Raw genomic sequence first — 25707 nt, 5'->3', positions numbered from 1 at the left:
TTGTACAGTTGCATCCAAGTGGTACTATATACCATGGCATACAATTCTTGCATTCTTATTTGACTTGATTTATAAAATATTTATTCTTTTTGGTCAGCTTGTATAGTTTTTATAGATGGAATCTGTCTTCTCTTGAATTATTTATAGGGCCACAGTGTGGATGATACTAATGAGAACTTGCTAGATTGCAGCTTGAAACCAATACAGTGTGTGATGTCTTGAACTCTTCCTTCCTTCAGATTTTACATTTATTTTGTAGTATTTGTTATCTCTCCTTAAACAGTCTTTAAAAATCTTGAGGCAAGGCTTAGGAACAGCTGTTTCTGTTTCACATTATTACCTCCTTGAGATGACCAGATCCAGACGATATCATTAAGAGATACATAAAAGGAAATGTTGTGACAGGCACAGTCTTTCCCCAGTCACTGGCAGTATAATAAAGGAAGCAGAAATATTTTTCCTTTCTGTGCCATTTCTTTCAGAAGTATGACCTGGCATCTTCTTTTTCAATTTTTTTTTGTCATTTGCACCAGAGTTTCTTCTCTGTCTGAAAACCCTAAATGATTTGTGCTATTAAATCTCAATGAATAAGTATAGGTTCTAAATCTGGCTATGCTTTCAGAGGTACAGGTATGTTTATGTGAGATTGTAAAATAAAAAGAAGGGGGGAAAGAGTCTTGAAGGTGAACTTGCTATTTAATAGTCTAAAGGTGATTATGTTTCTCCATTCCAGTAGGTACTCCGTATATTCAACAGATTTGGATGAGCCACTGAAGATTTGAATCTGCCAAGTACTCAATCACTGAAAAACAACAAATGTCTTTTAAAAATGGTACAATTGGCAATGTCAATTTGTTCAAATACTTTTTAAAGGAACAATTTGCACACATATACATAAAATCAAACTGGTTAGAACCTGAAAGCAAAAAAAAATGGCATAAAGAACTAATATACAGATTATTTGCACTACATTGTGCTTTTGCTTCAAAGAACAAGAGAAATATGTTCCCATTGTGTTGTCGAAGGCTTTCATGGCCAGAATCACTGGGTTGCTGTGAATTTTCTGGGCTGTGTGGCCATGTTCCAGAAGCATTCTCTCCTGAAGTTTTGCCCACATCTATGGCAGGTATCCTCAGAGGTTGTGAGGTCTGTTGGAAACTAAGACAGTGGGATACACACACACACACACAAGATTATTACTATAATTATTCCAAATATTATAAAAATTATTCCAATTTTTTTCCAAATAGTCTAAAATATTACAAAAATATTATTCCAAATATTATTCCAAATATTATATAGAACCAATATTATATATTACTGTTTCATTTTGTTGTCGAAGGTTTCATGGCTGGAATCATTGGGTTGCTGTGAGTTTTCTGGGCTGTAAGGTCATGTTCCAAAAGCATTCTCTCCTGACATTTTGCCCACATCTATGGCAGGCATTCTCAGAGTTTGTGAGTTCTGTTGGAAACTAGGCAAGTGAGGTTTATATATCTGTGGAGTGTCCAGGGTGGGTCACAGGTTCGATTCCGGGGAGCAGCGTGAGCTTCCTCTATCAGCCCTAGCTTCTGCCAACCTAGCAGTTTGAAAATATGCAAATGTGAGTAGATCAATAGGTACCGCTCCAGCTGGAAGGTAATGGCGCTCCATGCAGTCATGCCAACCACATGATCTTGGAAGTGTCTATGGACAATGCTGGCTCTTTGGCTTAGAAATGGAGATGAGCACCAACCCCCAGAGTTGGGAAGCTGGGGATAACATACGGGAGCTCACCCCATCTTGCAGATTTGAACCGCCAACCTTCAGGTCAGCAGTTCAGCCAGCACAATGGTTTAACCCATTATGCTACCACAGCTCCCTACTACTACATGCTGATGTAAAATAGATTGTTCAATTCCTCCCTGGCAAACTTGCTGCCTGATTCGATGCTTATGTGGAAGCAGTTCCCACTAGTATAATGGAACCTGTTCCCAAATAAATTTGTGTATGATAGTATACTCATATTTCAAAAACGACATTTGAGTATGCAAACATTTCTGTTTTATTTTTAAAAAGTGGAGAAGAAATTGTGCCCAAAAAGATGTCCATAGTAAATGAAAATTATTTCAACTAGTGTTTAAATAATAAAAATCTGCACACTATATAAAGATTGTATATGGAAACGACAAATATTTATCTATATGCATCCAGACAAGACGGAGGTCCTCCGGGTCAGGCAAAAGGCCAAACAGGGCATAGGGTTCAGCCTGTGTTGCATGGGGTTACACTCCCGCTGAAGACTCAGGTTCCCAGCTCGGGAGTGATCCTGGATTCATCACTGAGCCTGGAACCCCAGGTCTTGGCAGTGGCCAGGGCAGCTTTTACACAGTTAAAACTTGTGCACCAGCTGTGCTCGTACCTTGGAAAATCTGATCTGGCCACAGTGGTCCACGCTCTGGTTACATCCCAAATAGATTACTGCAACACACTCTATGTGGGATTGGCTTTGAAGGCTGTTCAGAAACTCCAACTAGTCCAACGGGCGGCAGCCAGATTACTAACTGGAGCAACATACAGAGAACATACCATCCATCTGCTACGTCAGCTCCACTGGCTGCCGGCTCATTCCCGAGCACAATTCAAAGTGCTGGTCTTGGCCTATAAAGCCCTGTACAGTTCCAGCCCAGCTTACCTGTCCAAACCTGTTCCCCTCTACGTCCCGCCTCAGAATTTAAGATAATCCAGGGAGGCCCTGCTTTTGGTCCCACCCTCTTTGCAAGTGCGTTTGGTGGGGACGAGAGACGGGGCCTTCTCTTGGGTAGCCCCATGCCTGTGGAAAGCTCTCCCTAGTGAGATTAGGTTGGCTCCATCCCTCCTCTTTTTTAGAAAGCAGCTCAAAACATTGGTTTAGGACCAGGCCTTTGGACAGTAGATTTAGCAATAATCATAATGTGGAATTTTGACTATGACAGGCTTTGGACTGGGTCGTCGGTTGCTAAATCAGGCTTTGATTCAGCTACATGATAATAATAATAATGTTTTAAATATATTTTAATCTAATGTTGTACATAATGTGTTATATGTTGTCAGCATCGAACTGCTGCCATTGTAAGCCGCCTTGAGTCCCCCTCCGGGGGTTGAGAAGAACAGGGTAGAAATGTTGGAAATAAATAAATAAATATTTTATGCTACCAGACTTCATAGACTTTTAATAGCATTTCACAGGGCTTACTGTTCCGTTCTGCAATCACTTTTATTTTTTTTGTTCTCTAATGAAGGCCAAGAGTCACAAAAGTTAAGGATGTTTATTAGTATTATCCATTATAGATTCAATAAAAAGAGCGGACTGAAGCAGAAATCTTATTTGTGTCCATACAACTATAACATAGAACAAACAATATTAACAGATTACAACATCCCATACAAAACTAATGATGGGTCCAGCCCATTCAAAACTCTTGCAGAAACAATGCAGACTGATAGTACTGAGCACAAAGCATTACACTGGTTTTGGGTTTAAACAATGATCATGTAATACAAAAATATGTACTTGATATATGTCTACACAGAAAGTACAGGTGCCTGTACACCGAAACCCTGCCACTCCTAAGGGCGAAAACAGCTCTTTGTGGTTTTTACATAAGCAAACAGAAGGGAACTGGCAGCGGGGAAGTTATGTCACAAGACCCTTTGTATTGATTGAGAAGGAAGTGAAATATGCTCATGCCCTGGCAGGTAGAGGAATATTTTCCGCTGGCATTCAGTCCTTGTGTTGAGTAGGTTTGGAGGAAAATGGATGATAGAAATGTTGATCTCCAACATTTTCCTACAAGAATAAAGAGTCTGTGAATGGGGATAGTTCTGCTTTTCCCATCAAACCCCACTATTAAGTCTTACTTTATGTACACGCAACAGTATTTTGATTCATGCCTAAAGCAATTATTTATCCCAAATGATTTCAAATATGAATTATCATTTCAGTGGGGCATTTATTTATACATATGCTTTTGACTATGTCTTTAGAGCACACAAACTAGTGTTAGCTTGTGTGTATTGACAGCATAATGCACTCTAGTCACAAGCTGATGTGTAGAAAAAAAATCAAATGAGTATCTCCACATGTCATTATTTACCTGCTTGTTTTTGGAATAGATTTGTGGCACAGCAGAAGGATGCAGGAGAGAGGAGAAGAAAGTTCCAATGCCACCAAGTAATAACATATTGGATTTAGCCTAGTTTCAATTTTGTACGTACTTGAAAGAATATCATTGCCTGAGAACAGAAATATCAGTTAGATAAAACTGAGTATGTGGGTTGCATTCTGATGTGGATGCATTCAATCCACCTCATTGGGTCCTAAAGACCTGTAACTTTTCAATGGCTCTTAAACACATGCAGGATTGCCTCCATAAACATGTAGACACTCTTAGAATCCTAACTGAATTTAACAGGCTATGAGTGACTATCACATATGTCCTGAAATGACACTAGGTTGGTATGAAGGTGCCACTCAGCATGCTGTCACCCTCACAGGAACTAGCTATCCTCAATGTCAAGCATGAGAAAAATCAAGTACCAGGAGAAGCAATTTACCTTTTTCTCAAGGGTCCCTTTCAATGATGGTGTCATGATTCCTTTTTAACTGTCACCGAAACATCTTAATACATGTTGGTTTTAGAGCAGTCTGGATAAGAATTCTAAATAACTCTCCCTAAATTGCAAGCTCCATGGGAGTTGCCATGGGAATTAAATTAGAATCAGAGTGCTATAATTATAGTGTGAAAGATCCCCATGTGCTGCTTACAATTCCCCCAAATGCCCATTACTGAAATCTAGAAATGGACTGCAAGCTACTTAATTTCTTCTATCCACTCTAGGGGAGAGAGTAATTTGTGTCATCTGAAGTACACCTTTCGTCAGTCATAGCTACAGGAGATTCCAGAACAAATTCATTTTACAGAAAATATAGATGTGCGATTAGTGCCTGGAGATTATTGTTCATGTACCTGCTTCTTAGATACAAAACACCATAAGCCCTTGCAGCACCACCTCATCCCTCTAAAAAATGTCTTAGACTACTTAGGTATGCATAACATGAGCTCTGCTCCATTGGAAAAGTGTGACTACTATGAAAGAGATATAGTTCGATAATATAAGTGAATTAGGCATTGAGAAATCCATTTTTTTCTCCCTTAACTATAGCAAAATGGAGTTTCAGGGAAGGTCATGTAACTAGAGAGCTCCCTACCACCATTCTGACAGGTTTCAGGAAAGATTTAATTGGTTATTTAAACACATTAATGCAGCAACTTTACAACTGTGTTGTCCAAGGCTTTCATGGCCGGAATTACTAGTTTGCTGTGAGTTTTCAAGGCGACATGGTCATGTTCCAGAAGCATGACAGATGTTTCTATCATGCTTCTGGATCTATGGCAGGCATCCTGAGAGGTTGAGGGATCTGTTGGAAACTAGACAAGTGAGGTTTATATATCTGTGGAATGTCCAGGGTGGGAGAAAGAACTATTGACTGTTGGAGACAAGTGTGAATGTTGCAATTGATCACCTTAATTAGCATTGAATAGCCTTGTAGCTTCAAAGCTTGTCTGCTTCCTGCCTGAAGGAATCATTTGTTGGGAGATATTAGCTGGCCCTGATTGTTTCCTGCCTGGAATTCCCGTTTTCTGAGGGTGCTTTGTTTACTGTCCAGATTTTAGAGTTTTTGGCCTTGCAGCTTCAACGCCTGGCTGGTTGCTGCCTGGAGCCAGCTAACACCTCCTAACAAAGGATTCCTCCAGGCAGCAACCAGCCAGGTATTGAAGCTGCAAGGCAATTAAATTCTAATCAAGATGGCTATTTGCAACATTCACACCTGCCTCAAGCTGAAAAGCTCTTTCTCCCACCCTGGACATTCCACAGATATATAAACCTCACTTGCCTAGTTTCCAACAGATTCTTCAACTTATGAGAATGCCTGCCATAGATGTATGTGAAACGTCAGGAGAGAAGGCTTCTGGAACATGGCCATACAGCTCGGAAAACTCACAGCAAACCATTATCTTACAACTGGTTATGTATTAATCCCGTTTTTCCCATCAGCAATATTTTACCATTATTATTGAGGGTTGAACCCTAGCCTGCAATACATTAGAAGCTGGCAGATAGAAACATATTTTTCTTACAATTACTTAGACCTAGGTTTTAACTTCTATTTTACACATTATAAGAACTGGAAGGCATCATTGCGTAAAATATTTAACATAAAAGTCATTGAGATTCCAAATCTAAGCATGCTTGTCATCAAAGACATTGGAATGTATTTTTTAAAAAATTCATAGGATTGTACTGTAACGGTAAAATCATGTTTTTTCTATCTGTATTCTATAGTAGGTTTTGCTGTGTCTCCATTTGAAGGTTCATATTGGGACTCTTTTCATCCTAATTAGAATTTGTACATAACGAGCCCTAAGGCAATCTCATGAACCTTTTATTTCTCATCAGGGAAATAGTATTCCCTGATTAAAATTGCTGCTATTTTCCTTATCATTGATTTCTTTTGTCAATCTTGCGAGCAGTAAGATAGCCAAGGTATGACAAGCTATTCCACGGCAGAAAAAGATTGACACAAACTCCATGCATAAAAAGATAACTGCAGTTTCATACCAGCAATAGCACTAGGAAAAGAAAGGGAGAAACATAGATTGCTATTTGGCAATCTTAACTCCAAAAGGGATAGTTTTAGTCACAGGATACATGGCATATCCTCTATTCAAAGGACAGATAACGCCTATGAGTGAACAAGAAACTTTGTTGTTTCTACTTATGTGTGCTTTTAGCATTCCTTTTTCTTTAATCTGCGAAACAGTGCAAAAAAATAATAACAAAATTGGCTTTCCCTTCTCAATCTCACACAGAACTATTTTGTTTCTCTTTGACTAGTGCACGCAAAAGAAAATCTGACCATACAACTTTGCATTTTTCATTAATACTAACATACTCGCTCAAGCAGTTGATTGAATTATAATTATGTAACCTTTTTTGTTGCTTCCCAATCATATGGTTTTAAAACAATTGATGTGGTATGCAGTGAAAATAACCCTGTGGTCATTTTTTAAAAATGCTATAAAATTTACAAACAATTCATTTATATGTATTGACAAAAGCTTTCATGGCTAGAATCACTGTGTTGTTGTGTGTTTTCCGGGCTATATGGCCATGTTCCAGAAGCATTCTCTCCTAACGTTTCACCTGCATCTATGGCAGGCATCCTCAGAGGTTGTGATGCAGGTGAACATGGCCATACAGCCCGAAAAACTTACATCCTCAGAGGTTGTGAGGTCTGAAGAATATTAAGTATGCAGAACTCACAACCTCTGAGGATACCTGCCATAGATGCAGGCAAAATGTCAGGGTTTTCATTCATAACCTGTTCTAAATGGAGTATTTTATTGTTGTGTGAATAGTAGTTTATGAGCCTTTATCTATTTTAATGTTAATACAAGGACAACAAAACTGACTTTTCTCAATTTATCTGGCAGAGAACATGTTATAAAAACTACCAACATGAAGTGTTTATGTATTTTTCAACTGGAAAAGCATTGTCTTTATAAACTGATTCTGGAACCTTTTGATCTAATTGGTAACAGTATCTATCTCCTAGTCCTATCACCTACAGTTATGACCAGCAAAGTTGTGCATAAAGTTGTGCTACATCAATTGGCTTCAACTCACAGGTGTAACACTAATATTAGTGCTATTTACTTTATTACTTGCAACAGGTTCAAGCAAAAATTGTGACAGGACTACAGAAGTAATCTGCAATTTACAAACACCAGTACTGAGTAGTTACTTCCACTCTGTTTATAGTTTGGAAACACATTGTTCTTCCTGAAGCCATAAAAATTATCGTCTACTTCCAAATATTTCATCAGTATCAGATGCCAGCACAATGGCTGGCAATGTCTGGAATGGGCAGAATGCCACTTTTACTTGTACAAGAAAGCTCTGCTGAATTTTCCCAGCTTCTGCATCCGAAATAGCCCATAGTGCTCTATCACACAGCCTCCCAGAGGACTCATTTATCCTTTGGATTGGTTTTAAGGAATGTAGGCAACTATAGCATGAAAAATAACAAAGATACACATATCAATCTCTGAATCCAAGCCAGGATTCTTTTCAAGCTGCTTTAGAACACACTTATGAAAAGGGCACATGCACATGTTCTGTCAATCCTGTCATTCAAATGAAAATGGACAGAGCAAGAATGTAAATATTATTAATTGCATTAGAAGTTCATCATATTAATCCACGTAGAATAGAAAAAGACAATCACTGATAGATCCAGATAGTATCGTATACCTGCCAGACGGGTTTTAAATGGAAATTAATTCTATAAAAAGTACTTTATTTTATCCTTTTTGGCCTTTTGCTACAGTATCTGTTGTCATTTTTGCCACCATAACTTTTATGTTAAATGAAAACATTTGTCATTTTCATTGTCTTCCATGTAAATGTTCCTAATGTATCTAAAAGTGCTGTGATTCTTCTTTTCCAAATATAGAAGAAATAAAAGCTACAAACTAAAATTATCAGAATTTTATTGTTATTTGTAAAAAAAAAATCTAGAGTTTTCTATTTGGGACTGAAACATCTCTATTTGATCTCTAAAAAGTTACTTTTCTACAAAGCTGTTGAAGCCACATCTAGTAAGAAAAGAAGATAAAAATCGTACACATCCTTCGCTTAGTTAAAATACTATACACTGTAGTTCCATAAAGATCAATATAAAATGTGTTGTAAACAAAAGAAAAAGAGTTTTTATATAAAGTGTATCATTTGCTTGATGAATTATTTTGAGACAAAAATGCCTATTTAAAACAGACATTAGTTTTAAAAGATTACTTTAAAAAGTAGATCAAGGATCATGGCTAAAGTGAATTGTCCATTTTATCTTTGCAAAACCAAACTGAAGCACTTTCTCCTAATGTTCCCATTGATAGTTATTGATGTTATTGCTTTCAGAGAAGGTATATTTGTCACTTAGTTTCTGAAGTCGGTTCGCTCCATAAATAAGCAAATCTTTTCATGTTATTTTCAAGTAAATCAAGCCAGTTCAAGTTGGTTTTAACAGCATCGCCTAGTCATCTGTGTAGTCTGCTTTCCAAGTTTGATTGTTCCACTGTTACCATTTTCGTGAGTTTCCAAGGGTGGAATCTGTCGACCTAGAAATTTTGAAAAAAGAAACATATGCAGTTACTCAAAGCCTTGTTTGCTCTCCAAATGTAACATAAACCAGATTTATTAGGGTAGTGTTTCTCAGACTATCTGATGTAGGGAATGGAAAGCTGAGACCAAAGATGGTTGTGGTACAGGATGTTACAGCAATGTATTGGAATTCATCAAGAATCTGCTGATTTGAGCTTGCCATCCTTAGCCTTCTCTTCTTTTTTTACATTTGTCCTCCTTTTTGGGTCAAAATTTCTTATGCATTAAGGCCAAGAATTAGAAGAGCAAGCTTGATCTAAGGCTTTGTACAGGGCTTGTTTCAAAGCACACGGTAATCGAGTCCTCAAAGACTACAATCTCTGAGTTTGGGCAAAGGGGGGCATGGAAGTGAGAGCCTGTAAACCAGTGGCTCCCAACCTGTGGTCCCCAAGAACTAAAATATGGTCCACAGCCTCACCATTGCTACATCGTTGAAACAAGAGCGACTGGTCTTGTGAAACCCTCTTATACTGCCGAGGCAAGGGGAATGTCAGGAGGGGAGAGGCTGATTACCTACGAAAGGAACAACAACATGGCTCCTGACTGCTGCGTCTCCTCTCTCCCCCTGAGCAGACCCATTCCATGTGGCACCCGGAAGTGCCTTGGTTTCTTTGTTTTTAGGCCTGTTCCTGGGGTTATTTGGAGTGCTGATTCAGAAAATTGCATTGGATAGCACATTTAGTCTCAAGGTTATTAAATATGGTTTTCTGAGGTTGAGCAGATGGCAACTACTGGATGGCATATGTTCTATATCGGAAACTAGAGCTGATGTGGTCTATTCAATGCAATTTTCTGAATCAGCACCCCATATAACCAAACCAGATCTAAAGTTGATCAAAAATTGATTTGTAACCCTTATGGTACTAATTTTGAAGAGTGGTCCCTGGTCAAAGTGGTCCTTGGTCAAAAAAAGTTTGGGAACCATTGCTGTAAACAAATAACTGGCAAATATGCCTTTATTGCCCCCTCAAAGTGGCATGATTACAGAGCATTTGTTTCATAACTTTCTGGATGTGCTTACACTTCACTACTATATGTGTCTCAGCAAGGCAAAAGAAAATAAGGATCCAGTAGTGGTGATTTTATTCCCATACTGCATTCATTTCTCTTTTTTATTTTGTTTTTAAAACATGACAGTAAATAATAACAAATTACTCCACTAGAAGAGATACAAATAAAACAATACACAGCAATAGAGTGAAACAACCATCACCAACATTAATTTTAAATTTAGCCCTATCCAAAAATCAATATACAATATATCTTTAATAACACAAGTGTTCTAAATAGATGAATCAAAATATGAGTTGATGTGCTGATGGACTACATGATGACCCGTTTAGTTACTGATGAAATTGAAAGAGAACAAGTTATAGCAAACATGTCTAGTCTGAGTTCACACGGCATTCATTCATTTCTTGAAGAAAGGCTTAGAAGCCTTGCTACCCCAAGCACACATCGGGGAATGAGAATCCAAGGTGGGAAGAGAAGTGAGAGATCTACGTACATCCAATCTTGTGGTGGTAAAGAGGGAAAGAATAAAGAAAAACAGAAAGTAAAAGAAAAACATAGAGACTATAAACCAGGGGCCCTCAAACCTTTTAAACAGAAGGCCAGGTCACAGTTCCCCAAATGGTTGGAAGGCCAGATTATAATTTTAGAAAAAACATGAATTAATTCCTATGCACACAGCACATATCTTATTTGTAGTGCAAAACACATTTAAAAACAATACAATAATTAAAATGAAGAACAATTTTAACAAATATAAACTTATTAGTATTCCTGTGGTAAGTGTGGGCCTGCTTTTGGCTGATGAGATGTTGTTGTGTGTTTTCAAGTCGTTTCAGACTTAGGTTGACCCTGAGCAAGGGCCGGGTAAATGACCTTGGAGGGCCTTATCCGGCCCTCAGGCCTTAGTTTGAGGACCCCTGCTATAAACAATCAACTAAGGCAGTGGGTCCCCAGGTGTTCTGGCCTACAACTCCCAGAAATCCCAGCCAGTTTACCAGCTGTTAGTATTTCTGGGAGTTGAAGGCTAAAACATCTGGGGACCCATAGGTAGAGAACCACTGAACTATGGGAAAGTTTGATTTCCAAAACATGTAGCTGATGGGGAGAAACCGTTGCAAGTCTTGGGGAGAAACCGTTGCAAGTGCATCAGTGCTGCACTTGTTAGTTAGAACCTGCTTCCTGTAATCAGGCCAAATTTAATGAATCAGAGTTGTAACAGATAGACAGGTGAAATGATATTTTATTATTCAACTCAGCAGCACCTCCTTAGAGAAGATAAAAATGGCTTGGCTTGCTCTCTTCTGAGGCAGATTCAGTATGAGCTTTATCCACTGACCTATAATGATTGATAGTGCCTTCTTGTCAGACTTGTCTTATTTCATATGTCAGCATCTGCCACTGATTCCAATGTCTCCCTGCCTCCTCCTCTCCTGGGAAACTAACCATATCCCTTTTCAAGTTCTTTGCCAGCATAAGCTCTCTAGATGTCAATGGTGTTTCAGAGAGCAAAGCATTTTCAGTTTTGGATTTTAACTTCTATGGAAATGGCAGAATATTCTCCCTGCAATGATCTGAAGATGCAGATCAGCCCCCAAAAATTCTACGTATACTTGTGAATAAGAAAACTAGATTTGGCTATTTTGGGCAATATTTTTTAAATCACAGAAGACAAATTGCTTGTCCAAATCTTCCACGATATCGGACAGATCACCCATACCTTTTGTTAGGAAGAAAAATGTGTTCCACGTGGCAATACAAAGAGAATACCTAGCAATAGGTGCCATAAACAAAAGGGGTGAAGTCACACACTTATGGCTTGGGAAAAGAATAGGCCAGCAGCTTCATCTCTTCTCTGTAACCTGGCTTGATTTACCCACTAACAGCTGAAGCAACAATGCTTACATCTAAATTGGATAGAGCATATGCCAAAAATTGTTTTATTCTAGAAATCTAAAGTAGAACCATATATGGCCTTTCCAGGAAGGAAAATGAGGTCAAGGAGAGAGATACAAGAAAAGGTACCATCTTAGGGAAAGAGCTAACGGTATTTCTATCTCGGAAACCACACTAACTGGATATTGGTGAACAGTCAGCAGTATTTGTTACATTTTATTCAATTTATAGATATCAAGTTGCTGTTATAAGTGGGGATATTTTGGGTTATTATGTTTGTATCTGTTGTTGCACTGGGGCATTGAATGTTTGCCTTCTTTGTTTGTTGGAATCCACCCTGAGTCCTCTCAAGGAGATAGGGTGGAATAAAAAATAATAATAATAAGAAGAAGAAGAAGAAGAAGAAGAAGAAGAAGGCAAGCTCTTGGCAATCACCAGTCACTATATATATATAATAACAACAATAAATAAGGAGCACACATTTCAGCCCAAGAAAAATGTAGGCAACTATTTTTGGTATCTATATCAGTGTCATTAAGGATTACAGCCATAAGGCTGTTCACACATATTAAATTATCTCTTCTCAGCAGCAGACTAAACATAATGTAATATTGGTGGATTGGTTTAGTTAGAGGTGGTAGAGTTAGATGTAAAACAGCAGCAGCTGCAAGTCCTTCACAATGTTCATATCTGAAAGATTGGTTGTGTAGCAAAAGAGAAAGCCATACTGACAGCAACATGTGAAAGTAACTTTTTGTAAATAAGATGTGACTTGTAATGAGGGTATTTGTGTGCATAATGAGGTTATAACTAAACCCCATTGTAATTCAATGAAGTGTAACTCATTACTTTTGTAAATATGGGATTGTGGTAAATAGTAGAGGGGAAATAAGACGTGATTTAAGTGTTGGCTCCTGAACAACCTTGTGTTTTTGATGGGTATAAAGACAATAGCAAGGCAGACAAAAGGATTCTATATTATGTTTAAAGTTGTTTTTTAAAAAAACACAATGTGGTTAGATTAACTATTAGTTATGGCTGAAAAAGAGGAAAGTAAAGAATTACTTCTCTATTACTATAGCTATAGTGGTAACTAATGTGGACTGGAAATACACCTATATTTGGTTCCTTTTCAGATATTATCTTTTAAACTTCTGCATGTGTAAATTGAAGGACTCTTAGCTTCACCATTCTCCTGACTGGGTATTTATTATCTTACAGATGTTATTCAAAATGTTTTAGATAATTCTGGTACATAAGATAAACATATGTATTATTTTGCATATTCTATGATTTCATACATTCATATCTTCCAAGAGTTATGAAATTCTTAACTATAGTTTAAGCTTCAGTTGCATCCTAACTCTTTTTCCCATCTTCCATGTAAAAAACATTAAGGTCATCAATTATTTAGCAAGGTTTTGCCAAAATACCAAACCATTCCATTACAAATAAAAAACAAATGCATAAATTCAAATTTTGTTTTTACTTACTGATTCCTTGAAAAAGTTCTTCAATGTTAATTGCATTTTTGGCACTCGTCTCAACAACAATTGCACCTATAGTTTCTGCATAATCTTTGGCATCTTTCGTAGGTACCTCCCTAAAATAAAAGTTTCACATGTTAAACTGTTGCATATCCACAAACATTACCATTCAGGAGACCACTCTTCCTGTTAGATCCCTTTCCCACAGTAACTGAAGCAGTATTAGATATTCTACTGATATATAACTTCTTTCCCCAAGTGATTTAAATAGAACTGTTCCAGTCTCGTGTTCCTAAAAACTACATAAGAGCAAAGGTACCATATTTCTTCAACACCCCCCCCCCATTTAAACATTTCTAAAACATTTCTAAAAATGGGGTGTGTATTAGAATCACAGGTGCATCATCTTAGGACATTTTTTATTGGTGATGGTACTTAAATTAGTGTGTGCCTTATAATAGATGGTGTCCTAGAATTGAATACAGCATGGGACAATAGTCTGATGATTAGGTTTATTTTTATGATATGCAGTATTTTGTTTACATGTTGTCTTCCACTTTGAGTTCCAATCCAATCTGGGAGGAAAGTGGGACAGAAATTAATTAATTAATTATAAAAAATTAATTTTGACTTTTCTATCCAAAAACAACTGTAGGTATAAAACTATTTCTTGAAGAAAAACTGATTAGTAGTATACAAACTGCTGTTGCTGAAGTAGGAGAACATTAAAAAGTGTTATGGCCCCAATGAGCAGTTTCATACTGTTGCTGTTTAGTATGATGTTGCAATTCGGGTCTTAATATTGAGGGCTTATCTTCATATACGGTCATTTTCCCAAACCAAATATAGCTTTATCATCATGTGTGACCTGTTTAAGTCTTAGCATTGCAGTTTGTATATTGCAAAATACATGCCTGGGTCCAACTGGAGCCTAACAAAAAACAAACACAAGCACAAATGGAGAGAAAATAGACATAACTTAATTGGTTACAGCTGATAAGTGTTGACATGGCATAAGGCCCTGATCATGAGGAATGGTATATAAAGTATATGATATATGAAGTGTATGAGTCCCTAGATCAGTAGTTCTCAACCTATGGTTACCCAGATGTTTTGGCCTTCAGCTTCAAAAATCCTAACAGCTGATAAACTGGCTGGGATTTCTGGGAGTTGTAGGCCAAAACACCTGGAGACCCACAGGTTGAGAACCACTGTCCTAGGTTCTTAGCCTCTCATTGGCCTGCACTCCCTTCCCCAAGTCCCTTAAGGAGGTGCTGATGGGACCAGTGAATGTTATTATGTACAGGGGGTTGTATGTCCTCCTTTCCCCCAAGCAGAGAACCCCAGTGGGTTCTCTGCTTCTCCCTCCCTGAAGTGTGTAAAAACTGTGAGGTCCTCTGGGAAAGGGAAAGGAATCTCAGAGCCTGCAAATGTGATCCCCCCAGATGCCTGGAGTTGTGATGCAGTCAGGAAATGGACTCCTGGATCAGGCTAAGTCCTTGTTCGTTTCTTAGAGACTGACAGGTTGTCAAGTTGCATGAAGGATAAGGTATGGGCAGAGTTCCATAATAACAAACACGGGTTCCACCAGTTGCTAATCTTTGAATGGCAATGATGTAGCCAGAGGCCAGCAAGTCAAACACAAGAAGGATGTGCTAAAAACTTTCAGGTAAGGTAAGCTTTACAAATATGCAAGTACAGTGCTGGACTGTGGACTGTTGCTCACTGCAAGCTCTTGGCTACCAGTCTGTGACAAATATTCATGAACATTGAACAACTGTAGTCAATATGGACAGATATGATGCCAGTCTGAAGATGCAAACTGTCCTTATTTCATAGATATAGAAGTATAATGCTAGCATTTGTTTCCAACATTGTGTCATGGGCTATCATCTGTCGGAGTTACTCTTTAAAAAGTGTTATTCTAAAGACCAAAAGATTATAGTTTCTTTAAAATCTTCAAAAGGTAAATCTTGACTTTTCCATTTCTCAAAGAGTTTCTTTAAAAATAAATACTGGAATGCAGCAACATGAGGCACAGCACACGGCATCGCTTGAATCATGTGACACTCCTCTTCCATACTACCATAGCTATAGCAAGCAACTATTAAGCAGGAGAGGAGCTCCCAGTGGCGCAGTGGTTTAAACCCTTGCGTTGACAGGAATTAAGACTGGCAGGTTGGGGCTTCGAATCCGGGGAGAGAATGGGTGAGCTCCCTCTGTCAGCTCCGGCTCCCTATGTGGGAACATGAGAGAAGCCTCCCACAAGGATAGTAAAACATCAAAAACATCTGGGAGTCCCCTGGGCAACGTCCTAGCAGATGGCCAATTCTCTCACACCAGAAGTGACTTGAAGTTTCTCAAATCACTCCTGACACCAAAAAAAAAAAAAGAGGAAAAAACAGGAAGAAAAAGGAGGTTTCATACTCTACATTTCAGTTTCAGCTAATTATCTGTAAGATAGGGATAAAGATAATGGTTCTGACATGATCTTTAGGGTATTGTAAAATGTTGATATATGATAGAAAAGAAACATTTATATCCAGTTAATTGCAAATGTATTATACCTATAATTATACTTCTTCCTTTTAGCCAAGGAGGAACACTGCAAGGTATTTAAACAATTTGAGCATAAGCTTTTGATACTAATTTCTGGGAAAATCTCATGTAGTGACACACAGATACACACACACATTTAGAATTACTAGAATGTAAATTGCACAAATTAAGCCAAATGAAGGGTCCCTCCAAGGACAGGCAGGATGCTTTCACTTAATAATTATTGTTTCCCCTGCTCTACTATAATTTGCAGACTGGAGATATCTCAGATTAAGGGTTTTAGGAAATGGGCTCTAGATGCACATTTTGCAAGGATACATTATGTTCCACTCCCAGCAACAATCCCTCTTCCTGTTTAATTCCTCCGGAAGTTCCTCATAAAGAATTTCTTCCTTATGCTGTCTCTGATACCACCTTATTGCACACAAGCTCCTCTTCCTCACGACTTGAAATATGACAAGGTTTCACTGGTACAGATTTTATTTATGAATCCCTTATGTGAGAATTAATAGTGCAGCAAAAGGTCATTTTAAAATGAAAATAAAGTAATTTAATCTAAGACTGCTTTATTTAATACAGGAAGAGATCAGTCTACTTCAGAAAAGAGACTAACACAGTTTCCATAAACCAAAGAATATTGCAGACTCTGAAAAAAAAAACTGTCCAGAATACATAGAAGCATATATAAAACATATGCATGTATCATGAAAGGGGAATATTGAAAATAAAGGGCCCACAAATATTTTTGTTCTCTGAAGCATTAGCAAGTAATAAATAACCAGAAATCAATTTGGGATGTATTCCAAAAATTAATTAGGAGAGATTTGTTAACAGCTTGTTGAATGCCCCTTTGTTCATGCAATCAGGCTAATTAATACTCTAAAGAGAAAAGATTCTTTTTCCAATTCGTGGAACATATTATCCTGACAGCGTCAGAAACCAACATAAATCTTTGTTTCGTGTTTTTAAACATTCCAGATTAGTTTAAATTAATCAAGAACATGGGACTGGTTCCAGCATTTCATCCTGGGAGCAGTAGTTTCCTCCAGACAGATTTCTAGGGACCTTTCACACTACATATTTATACCACAACTAGACGCCCCCTGCCACGCGTTGCTGTGGCCCAGTCTGTGTACATGTGTTTTATGTGTGTGTATATGTGTATATATGTGTGTATATGTACTTGTTTATATGTGTGTATATATGTGGTTTTGCACATGCATTGTAATGTATTTTTTGTTTTTTGGCTTTTACTCTCTTTTGCTGTGTTTGTCAGTGTTTTTATGAGTGATGGTCACTTGTTGGCCTGATAGGTGTGTTGTGTCCAAATTGGTGTCAATTCATCCAGTGTTTTTTGAGTTACGTTAATCCCACAAACAAACATTACATTTTTATTTATATAGATGATTCCATTATCATTGCCATGGCTTTAACTTTTGGAATCTTGGGGTTTTGAAATTAGAAATAGGAGAGCTCTGGTGTCTGACCAAACTACAAAACCCAGAATTCCACATGATGCATTCACAGCAATTGAAGTGGTATGATAGAATCACAGAGCTGGAAAAGACCACATGGAACATCCAGTACAACCCCTTGTCACGCTACTATATTACATATAGTATGTACTCTAATCACATATTGTGAATGATTTTACTGCTTAGAATGATTTTACTAGTAAAAAGAGCAGGAACTATTTTTTAAAAAAACCCTAACCTTTCTGTAAACCAGAATTTCTCAACCTGTGGGTCGGGACCCTTGGGGGGTCACAAGGGGGTTTCAAAGGGGTCGCCTAAGACGATCAGAAAACACATATTTCTGACGGTCTTAGGAACCCCTTTGGCAGAGAAAACTGAAGATCTCTCAGCCTGTCCTTCACTTCCTTTTTGGAAACACACGGCAAATCCTCCCACCAAAAGCCCTCCACTGTGATTGGCCAGCCTCTCAGCAGCTTCTCAGCCGAGAGGAGGGCTGTTTCTGAGACTCCAAGCGGGGACAGGAGAGCAGGTGTGCTCGGCGCATGGCAGCGTGGTGCACATGTGTGTGGAGAGGGAGAGCGTGTGAGGCTAGAGGGGGGCTCGTGCCAGCGAGTACCTTCAAGGCATGGGGGTTGTGTGTGGGAAGTTTGGCCCAATTCTATTGTTGATGTGGTTCAGAATGCTCTTTGATTGTAGGTGAAATCCCAGCAACAACAACTCACAAATGTCAAGGTCTATTTTTCCCAAACTCCACATTTGGGCATATTGATTATTTGTGCCAAGTTTGGTCCAGATCTATCATTGCTTGAGTCCACAGTGCTCTCTAGATGTAGGTGAACTACAACTCCAAAACTCAAGGTCAATACCCACCAAACCCTTCCAGTATTTTCTGTTGGTCATGAGAGTTCTGTGTGCCAAGTTTGGTTCAATTCCATCACTGGTGGAATTCAGAATGCTCTTTGATTGTAGGTGAACTATAAATCCCAGCAGCTACAACTCCCAAATGACAAAATCAATGCCTCCCCAACCCCGCAAGTATTCAAATTTGGGTGTCACAGGTATTGGTTCCACATTTGGCCCAGTGAATGAAAATACATCCTGCATATCAGATATTTACATTATGATTCCTAACAGTAGCAATATAACAGTAATGAAGTAGCAATGAAAATAATTTTATGGTTGGGAGGTCACCACAATATGAGGAACTGTATTAAGGGGTCGCAGCATTGGGAAAGTTGAGAACCACTGCTGTAAACCTTCAGGGACAAATTTGAAATGGAATAAGAACCAATGAAAATCACAATTTCTTCCATTTCACTAATGGAAATATTCTGCTAAATCAGGAGCTTTACGCTGATGGAAAGAGTTCTGGATCCAGTCCACAGATTAGAATATGAACCCCACTTTTTGAAACACCTCACTATTTGTGACATTTTCTTGTAACACTGCTCTTGTCTCTGAAGAGACCTTAAAGCTAAGGACATTTGCAGAATGTTCCCAAACCTCCCAAAAGGCAAGCTACAGAACTGCTGACAAGCCACAATTTTAGATATAAAAAGAAAAACAGATGACACTGCCAATAAGCAAGATAAATACTAATAGCTTGTGTGTACACGGAAAAGTCTTCATTGTGCCAGTATTTCTCCTAAGGAGAGGCACTTGTGTGTCTGTCACCAAGCCAATTCACTTCACTAAAAAGATGTATACTGTATTTTAACAGATTATACGACTCCATCTCAAAGACCTGATTGCAATTTGTAACTGAATCTCCTAACCAGCCAAGCCTGATTTAATCAAGAAAATGTCCATTTGAGAACATTAAAGCAATACATCTATGCCAATCAAATGAAATGGTTGCAAAGAATCAAACACTGTATTTACACTGCTTCAGTAACACTTATCCCCTTCACAGAGACTGTTGTGTTCAACACTTCACAGAGAGCAATTACCTACCATTGCTATTTTAAATCTGCTCATTACTAAGAGAACAGAGCAATTTGTTTTCTTTTTTTCCCTCCCTCTAGAAGTCATCTATCCAAATATATTTGCCTCCCTGTGCCACATCAATCCTCACAATACAACTGGCTTCCATAAGAAAGGATGAGAAAGTGTGTTTAGCAACCACATCGCCCATGTCCCTTTTCTGCAACCTCCCAAGACCCCAGATTTCCCCCCCCCCACATGTTTGGAAGGGGATACAAAGTAACCCTTAAAATGTTCCAAGTGGCATTACTCAGCGAAACAAACCCCAAATTCCCCTCGTTTAATACGTCAAATACGTCAAGAAAGCGCAATAGCCGGGTTGCAGCTAAACATAAAAAAAACAAGATTATGGCAACAAGAATGATTGACAACTGGGAAATAGAGGGAGAAAACATGGAGGCCGTGACAGACTTTGTATTTCTAGGTGCAAAGATTACTGCAGATGCAGACTGTGGCCAGGAAATCAGAAGACGCTTACTTCCTGGGAGGAGAGCAATGTCCAGTCTCGATAAAATAGTAAAGAGTAGAGACATCAGACTGGCAACAAAGATCCGCATAGTCAAAGCCATGGTATTCCCTGTAGTAACCTACGGATGTGAGAGCTGGACCTTAGGGAAGGCTGAGCGAAGGAAGATCGATGCTTTTGAACTGTGGTGTTGGAGGAAAGTTCTGAGAGTGCCTTGGACTGCGAGAAGATCCAACCAGTCCATCCTCCAGGAAATAAAGCCCGACTGCTCATTGGAGGGAAGGATACTAGAGACAAATTTGAAGTACTTTGGCCACATCATGAGGAGACAGCAAAGCCTAGAGAAGACAATTATGCTGGGGAAAGTGGAAGGCAAAAGGAAGAGGGGCCGACCAAGGGCAAGATGGATGGATGGCATCCTTGAAGTGACTGGACTGACCTTGAAGGAGCTGGGGGTGGTGACGGCCGACGGGGAGCTCTGGCGTGGACTGGTCCATGAGGTCACGAAGAGTCGGAGATGACTGAACAAATGAACAACAACAATACGTCAAAATGGGTTATTTGGGTCCAGGAAACACACGAACTCAAAAGTACAAATAGAAAGTCAATTGACCAAGAATTTGAGCAGTAAATAATGCAGTGCAAAGAATAATTAGAAAATATCTGTAATGACAATCGGAATGGCTACGGTATATGATTTTTGTATCAAGTGATTTTAATATTTATACTAGATGTTTTTAATGCTTTGTCTTAATGTTTAAATGTTGTTTATGCCTTATGTTCAATGGCTTTCATGATTTTAATTTACAGTTATATTTTAGTGTTTAGTTATTATATTTTTTTCCTTTCTACATATATGTTGTCACTGAATTTTTGCCATTATGTTGTAAACCGCCTTGAGTCCCTCCAGGAGTGAGAAAGTTGGTATATAAATATAGTAAATAAATAAATAACATCTTGACTGAAAATTTGCAACTAAAGCCCAACAGGCAAAAACTGGCTCCAGTCTTGCTTTGGGCCAGCTAATGATCCATGCTATAAGGAGATCCATGGCAAACTGTAAGTCCTTCGTCCCAATCTTTAGAAACTATATAGATTTATCCAACAGCTTGTTGGGAACAGCAGGGTTAAGTGTATTGCAACAAAACAAGAAAATATATTTTAGCATAAGCTTTCTTGTACTATAGCCCACACCACCTGACCTATAAAAAACAATCTAAGCTTAGGTATAAGAGCAGTATTAAGGGCTGTGGTATAAACAGTGAGGCCACAGTGAAATGAAGAAACTAATGGCAAAGGGCTGGAGTTGCACAGTGGTTAAAGCCACTAACTGCAGGAAAAGCTGCAATGCAAGTAGATCAATAGATACCGCCTTGACAGGAAGGTAAAAGGGCGCCCTATGCAGACATGCCGACAGAAAGATCAGAGATGTCTACGGAGAGCAGGCTCCTTGGCATGGAAAATGGAACAAGAGCACCTCCCCATGGCTGGAGTTGAGAATTACCTCCAGACACCAGAGAAAAGGGGAAGGCCTTTACCTTATCTGTGCATTGTATGTCATTGTTTGTCATGTACAAAGGCATTGAATGTTTGCATTATATATGTACTCTAATCTACTCTGCGTCCCTCCAGGGAGATAAACTGGAATATATATATAAAGTGTATTATTGTTAACTAATTGCACTGACAACACTGGTCATCCATCAGATCTAACGCACACTATAATACTAGGGTGATTTTTTTAAAGTTTTAATCCAGTTCAGACTTCTGGCCACAAATTAGAACTTCCTAAAAAATATAACTCAGTTAAAACATTTTGGAAAACCTGGGTCTCTATCTGGTAAACAGAAATGTTGAGAGAAACAGTAAATGGTGAATGTCTTTAAACAACTGTTCTAATAGATTCCTGTACTATCCTGGTACAAAAGATTGTTGTTATCAGTCATACATAACAAGATTTCATATTCAGAACAGAGCAGCATAATATCAGGAACAACACAGAAATAAATGCAAAAGCTTATAAAAATCATTGAGAAGCACAGATCAAATTTTGTTTAGGTTTTTCTAAGGAAACTACACATTTTTGTGTAGCCTATTTTGTGTAAACTTTTCCATAAGTTAATGAAGCTTATGAAGATATTGTATTTTCTGGCGTATAAGACTACTTTTTAACTGAGAAAAACCTTCTCAAAAGTCGGGGGTTGTCTTATATGCCAGGTGTCGTCTTATAGGGCGGGTGCTGAAATTTCCAAGCTGGACTGGAGAATCTGCGGTTGCCACATATGATGAGGGGAGCTCAAAAACGGCCGCAGCCACATCCCTGCCATATGCGGCAACCATATGAAAGCAGCAAGGGCAGTGCTGTACAAGTACAAGAGAAGAAAATCCACTCACCAGGATTCGTGGAAAGAAGTGACTTAACGCGGTCCCAACGATGAGGTGAGGGGGTGCCTGACCGAGAAGGTGAAAGTGAAGGGCAGAGTACGCTGCAGGTGCCTGGGATGCTCAGGGTATTAAAAAAAGAGATAGAGTGGTACTGTGCCCAAAGAAACACACCTCTTACACGCATCTGGTCCGCCCTTGTATTCTATTACCGTACCTCCTTCTCTGCCTCTCAGATCTCGCTCCTGAGGACTGAAGTGAAGCGGCGCAGGTGCGCATGTGCGAGATTTGAGAGGCAGAGAAGGAGGTACGGTAATAAAAAAATTACCATATTGAAATCAAATCTGATGTTTTTGAAATTTTATTTGGTTTGTGTTGGAAGAGGGGTAATCTTATACGGCGAGTATATCCCAAACTCTATATTTTAACTGGAAAAGTTGGGGGTCGTCTTATACACCCAATCGTCTTATACGCCAGAAAATACAGTACTTTAAGATCTCAACTGCAGGAACTGTCTTAACATCAGGCAAATGAGATGCAGATATGGATAGGATCTTACTGCTAGTACAGCAGTTGAAATTTAGAAATAATAATAATAATAATAATAATAATAACTTTATTCTTATATTTTCTTCCCCCAACCATCTCCTCGAAGGGACTCGGGGAGGCTTACAAATGTCCATAAGACAATAAACAAATCAATCCATGAAAATATAAACCCTTATTTCAGTTTGGTAGTAGAGAGTAAAGAAAAGTCCCTGCAGTTACTTGATAAAAGCTAAGAAGGTTGATTCTGCAAGAATACCAAACCCAGAATTTCTCTGTATTACTGCTTCATACAGCAACTTGGCTTATCTGATACACTTAAAATATTTTAGTACAGGGCAATTTTTCAATCACACATTTCTTCCAGAACTTGTAGTCCTCAATGTTCAACACTACAATTTTTGCACCTCCAAGACTGGAAGGGAAGGCTGTTGTCATTGAGTGCAGCTCTTAACCCAGCCAAAGAAGAAAGGACAAGAACATTCGTGACCGTATCACGTTGTTCCAGCTTGATCTATTATTAAATGAAAAGCTTTCCGTCATGGCCAATATTTTGGGGTGCCAATATTCATTCCTTTCATCAGCAAAAGATTTGCAGATGGAGACATCTGGAAATAGATATGGATTTAGATCATTCTTAATTTTTTTTTACATGTGGCAGGGTTCCAATGACCTAAAGAAGTCTTCCTGCAACTCCTATCTGCCTAGCCACCCCAGAAATTCAAGGAGTATATTCTAAAGAAAGAGGCTTTCTTGGTCCCTTAAATTGTTTCAAACTTTTTATTTTGTGTGGAAAGGAGAATAAGGATTCATGCCAATGGGAAAACTTCCTTTAATAAAGCCTACCCATACCAGAAAATATTCCCTCTCACCATGAGTATGCACCTTGGGGTTATTTTATTTTTAAAATGCACAGATTTTAGTTACCGTATATACTCGAGTATAAGCCAACCCAAATATAAGCCGAGGCACTTAATTTTACCACAAAAAATATGAGAAAACGTATAGACTCGAGTATAAGCAAATGAAACAGCTACTGGTAAATTTCAAAATAAAAATAGATACCAATAAAATTACATTAACTGAGGCATCAGTAGGTTTAATGTTTTGGAATATTTACATAAAACTGTAATTTAAGACAGACAGTCCAATTTCGATTAAACCATTATTCTAACCTCCTTCGATGTAAATGTGCTTACATATCCTTCCAATAATAAATAGAGTAAAATAATAAATGTAATAAAAATAATAAAAATAGAGCAAAATAATAAATGTAATAATAAAAATAGAGCAAAATAATAAATGTAATAAAAATAATAAGAGTAAAATAATTTAAATGTAACAAGAACAACAATAATAGAGTAAAATAATAAATTAATAAAATAATAAGAGTAAAATAATAAATGTAATACAAATAATAAATATAGAAATATAATAAATGTAAGAATAGGTTGTTGTAGGTTTTTCGGGCTATATGGTCATGTTCTAGAAGCATCCTCTCCTAACTTTTCACCTGCATCTATGGCAGGCATCCTCAGAGGTCTGTTGGAAAATAGGAAAATTGGGTTTATATATCTGTGGAGCCCAATTTTCCTAGTTTCCAACAGATCTCACAACCTCTGAGGATGCCTGCCAAGATGCAGGCAAAACGTCAGGAGAAAATGCTTCTAGAACATGGCCATACAACCCGAAAAACCTACAACAACCCAGCGATTCTGGCCATGAAAGCCTTCAACAATACAATGTAATAATAATAAATAGAGTAAAATAATAAATGTAATAAAATAATAATAGAGTAAAATAATAAATGTAACAACAGCAACAACAACAACAGAGTAAAATAATAAATAACTTTGACTGGGGTATAAGCTGAGGGGGGCTTTTTCAGCCTTAAAAAAGGGATGAAAAACTTGACTTATACTCGAATATATACACTATTTCGAACTGTTTGTAGCTTGCAGTACTACCTTTAGTCACAGGTGGCAGACATCTACAACCAGTAAGGAAGGAAGATGAAGTTAGATAAGGGACAGCCCTTCTCACAAAAGCAGTCAGTTAACTCTGTGTCATGTGTCCTTCTACATGGTCCACAAATTCTTAAAATAATTTAAAGAGGAAATTAAAACATGCTTGGGAAAGTGGAGCTGGGAGAGTGAGCACAGGGAAGAGTTGAACAAGTACTAGCGTGGAAGAAAGAATGACCAGTGAAAAAGAAATAGAGAAGATGAGCAAGAATGGAGGAGAAAAGAAACAGTAGTGTTCTAGTGCTTGTGAAGCTGGATGCTTCTACTTGTCATATAAATAACTATGATGTGGAATTATAGAAGGCCCACAGTTTTATGTTAAGAAACATGGTTTTATATCAAACATCCATCATCAAGATAAGTTGCTTTATTTGCTTGGTATGACGTTAGAATCACAGAGTTGGAAGAGGCCTCATGGGCCATCCAATCCAACCCCCTGCCAAGAAGCAGGAAAATCTCATTCAAAGCACCCCCGACAGATAGCCATCCAGCCTCTGCGTAAAAGCCTCCAAAGAAGGAGCCTCTACCACTTCACTTGTATCATTGCAGTGAAATGATGTAAATCACATTGTAATGTAGGTTACTCTTACCTTTTTACCCTATTATAGGAGAAAGTAGAGGACAACAAGCTCTTT

The 25707-nt window shown here is 38.2% G+C and overlaps 1 protein-coding gene across 1 annotated transcript in view; it reads right to left on the bottom strand.

Moving 5' to 3' along the window:
• Nucleotides 1-3268: 3268 nt before the first annotated feature.
• The window catches only part of RAB31 (RAB31, member RAS oncogene family), a 61315-nt gene continuing 38876 nt past the window's right edge, over nucleotides 3269-25707 (bottom strand). Inside the window, exons 6-7 of the mRNA XM_060775037.2 lie at nucleotides 13644-13753; nucleotides 3269-9200 (exon numbers count right to left, since the gene is read on the bottom strand). Coding sequence (XP_060631020.1) covers nucleotides 9103-9200; nucleotides 13644-13753 — 208 coding nt within the window. The 3' untranslated portion in view covers nucleotides 3269-9102. The remainder of the gene's footprint in view (nucleotides 9201-13643; nucleotides 13754-25707) is intronic.

Source organism: Anolis sagrei, chromosome 4 (genome assembly GCF_037176765.1).
Source record: "Anolis sagrei isolate rAnoSag1 chromosome 4, rAnoSag1.mat, whole genome shotgun sequence".
In the NCBI taxonomy this organism is placed as follows: Eukaryota; Metazoa; Chordata; class Lepidosauria; order Squamata; family Dactyloidae; genus Anolis; species Anolis sagrei.
This window is presented reverse-complemented; position numbering and strand designations above follow the sequence as displayed.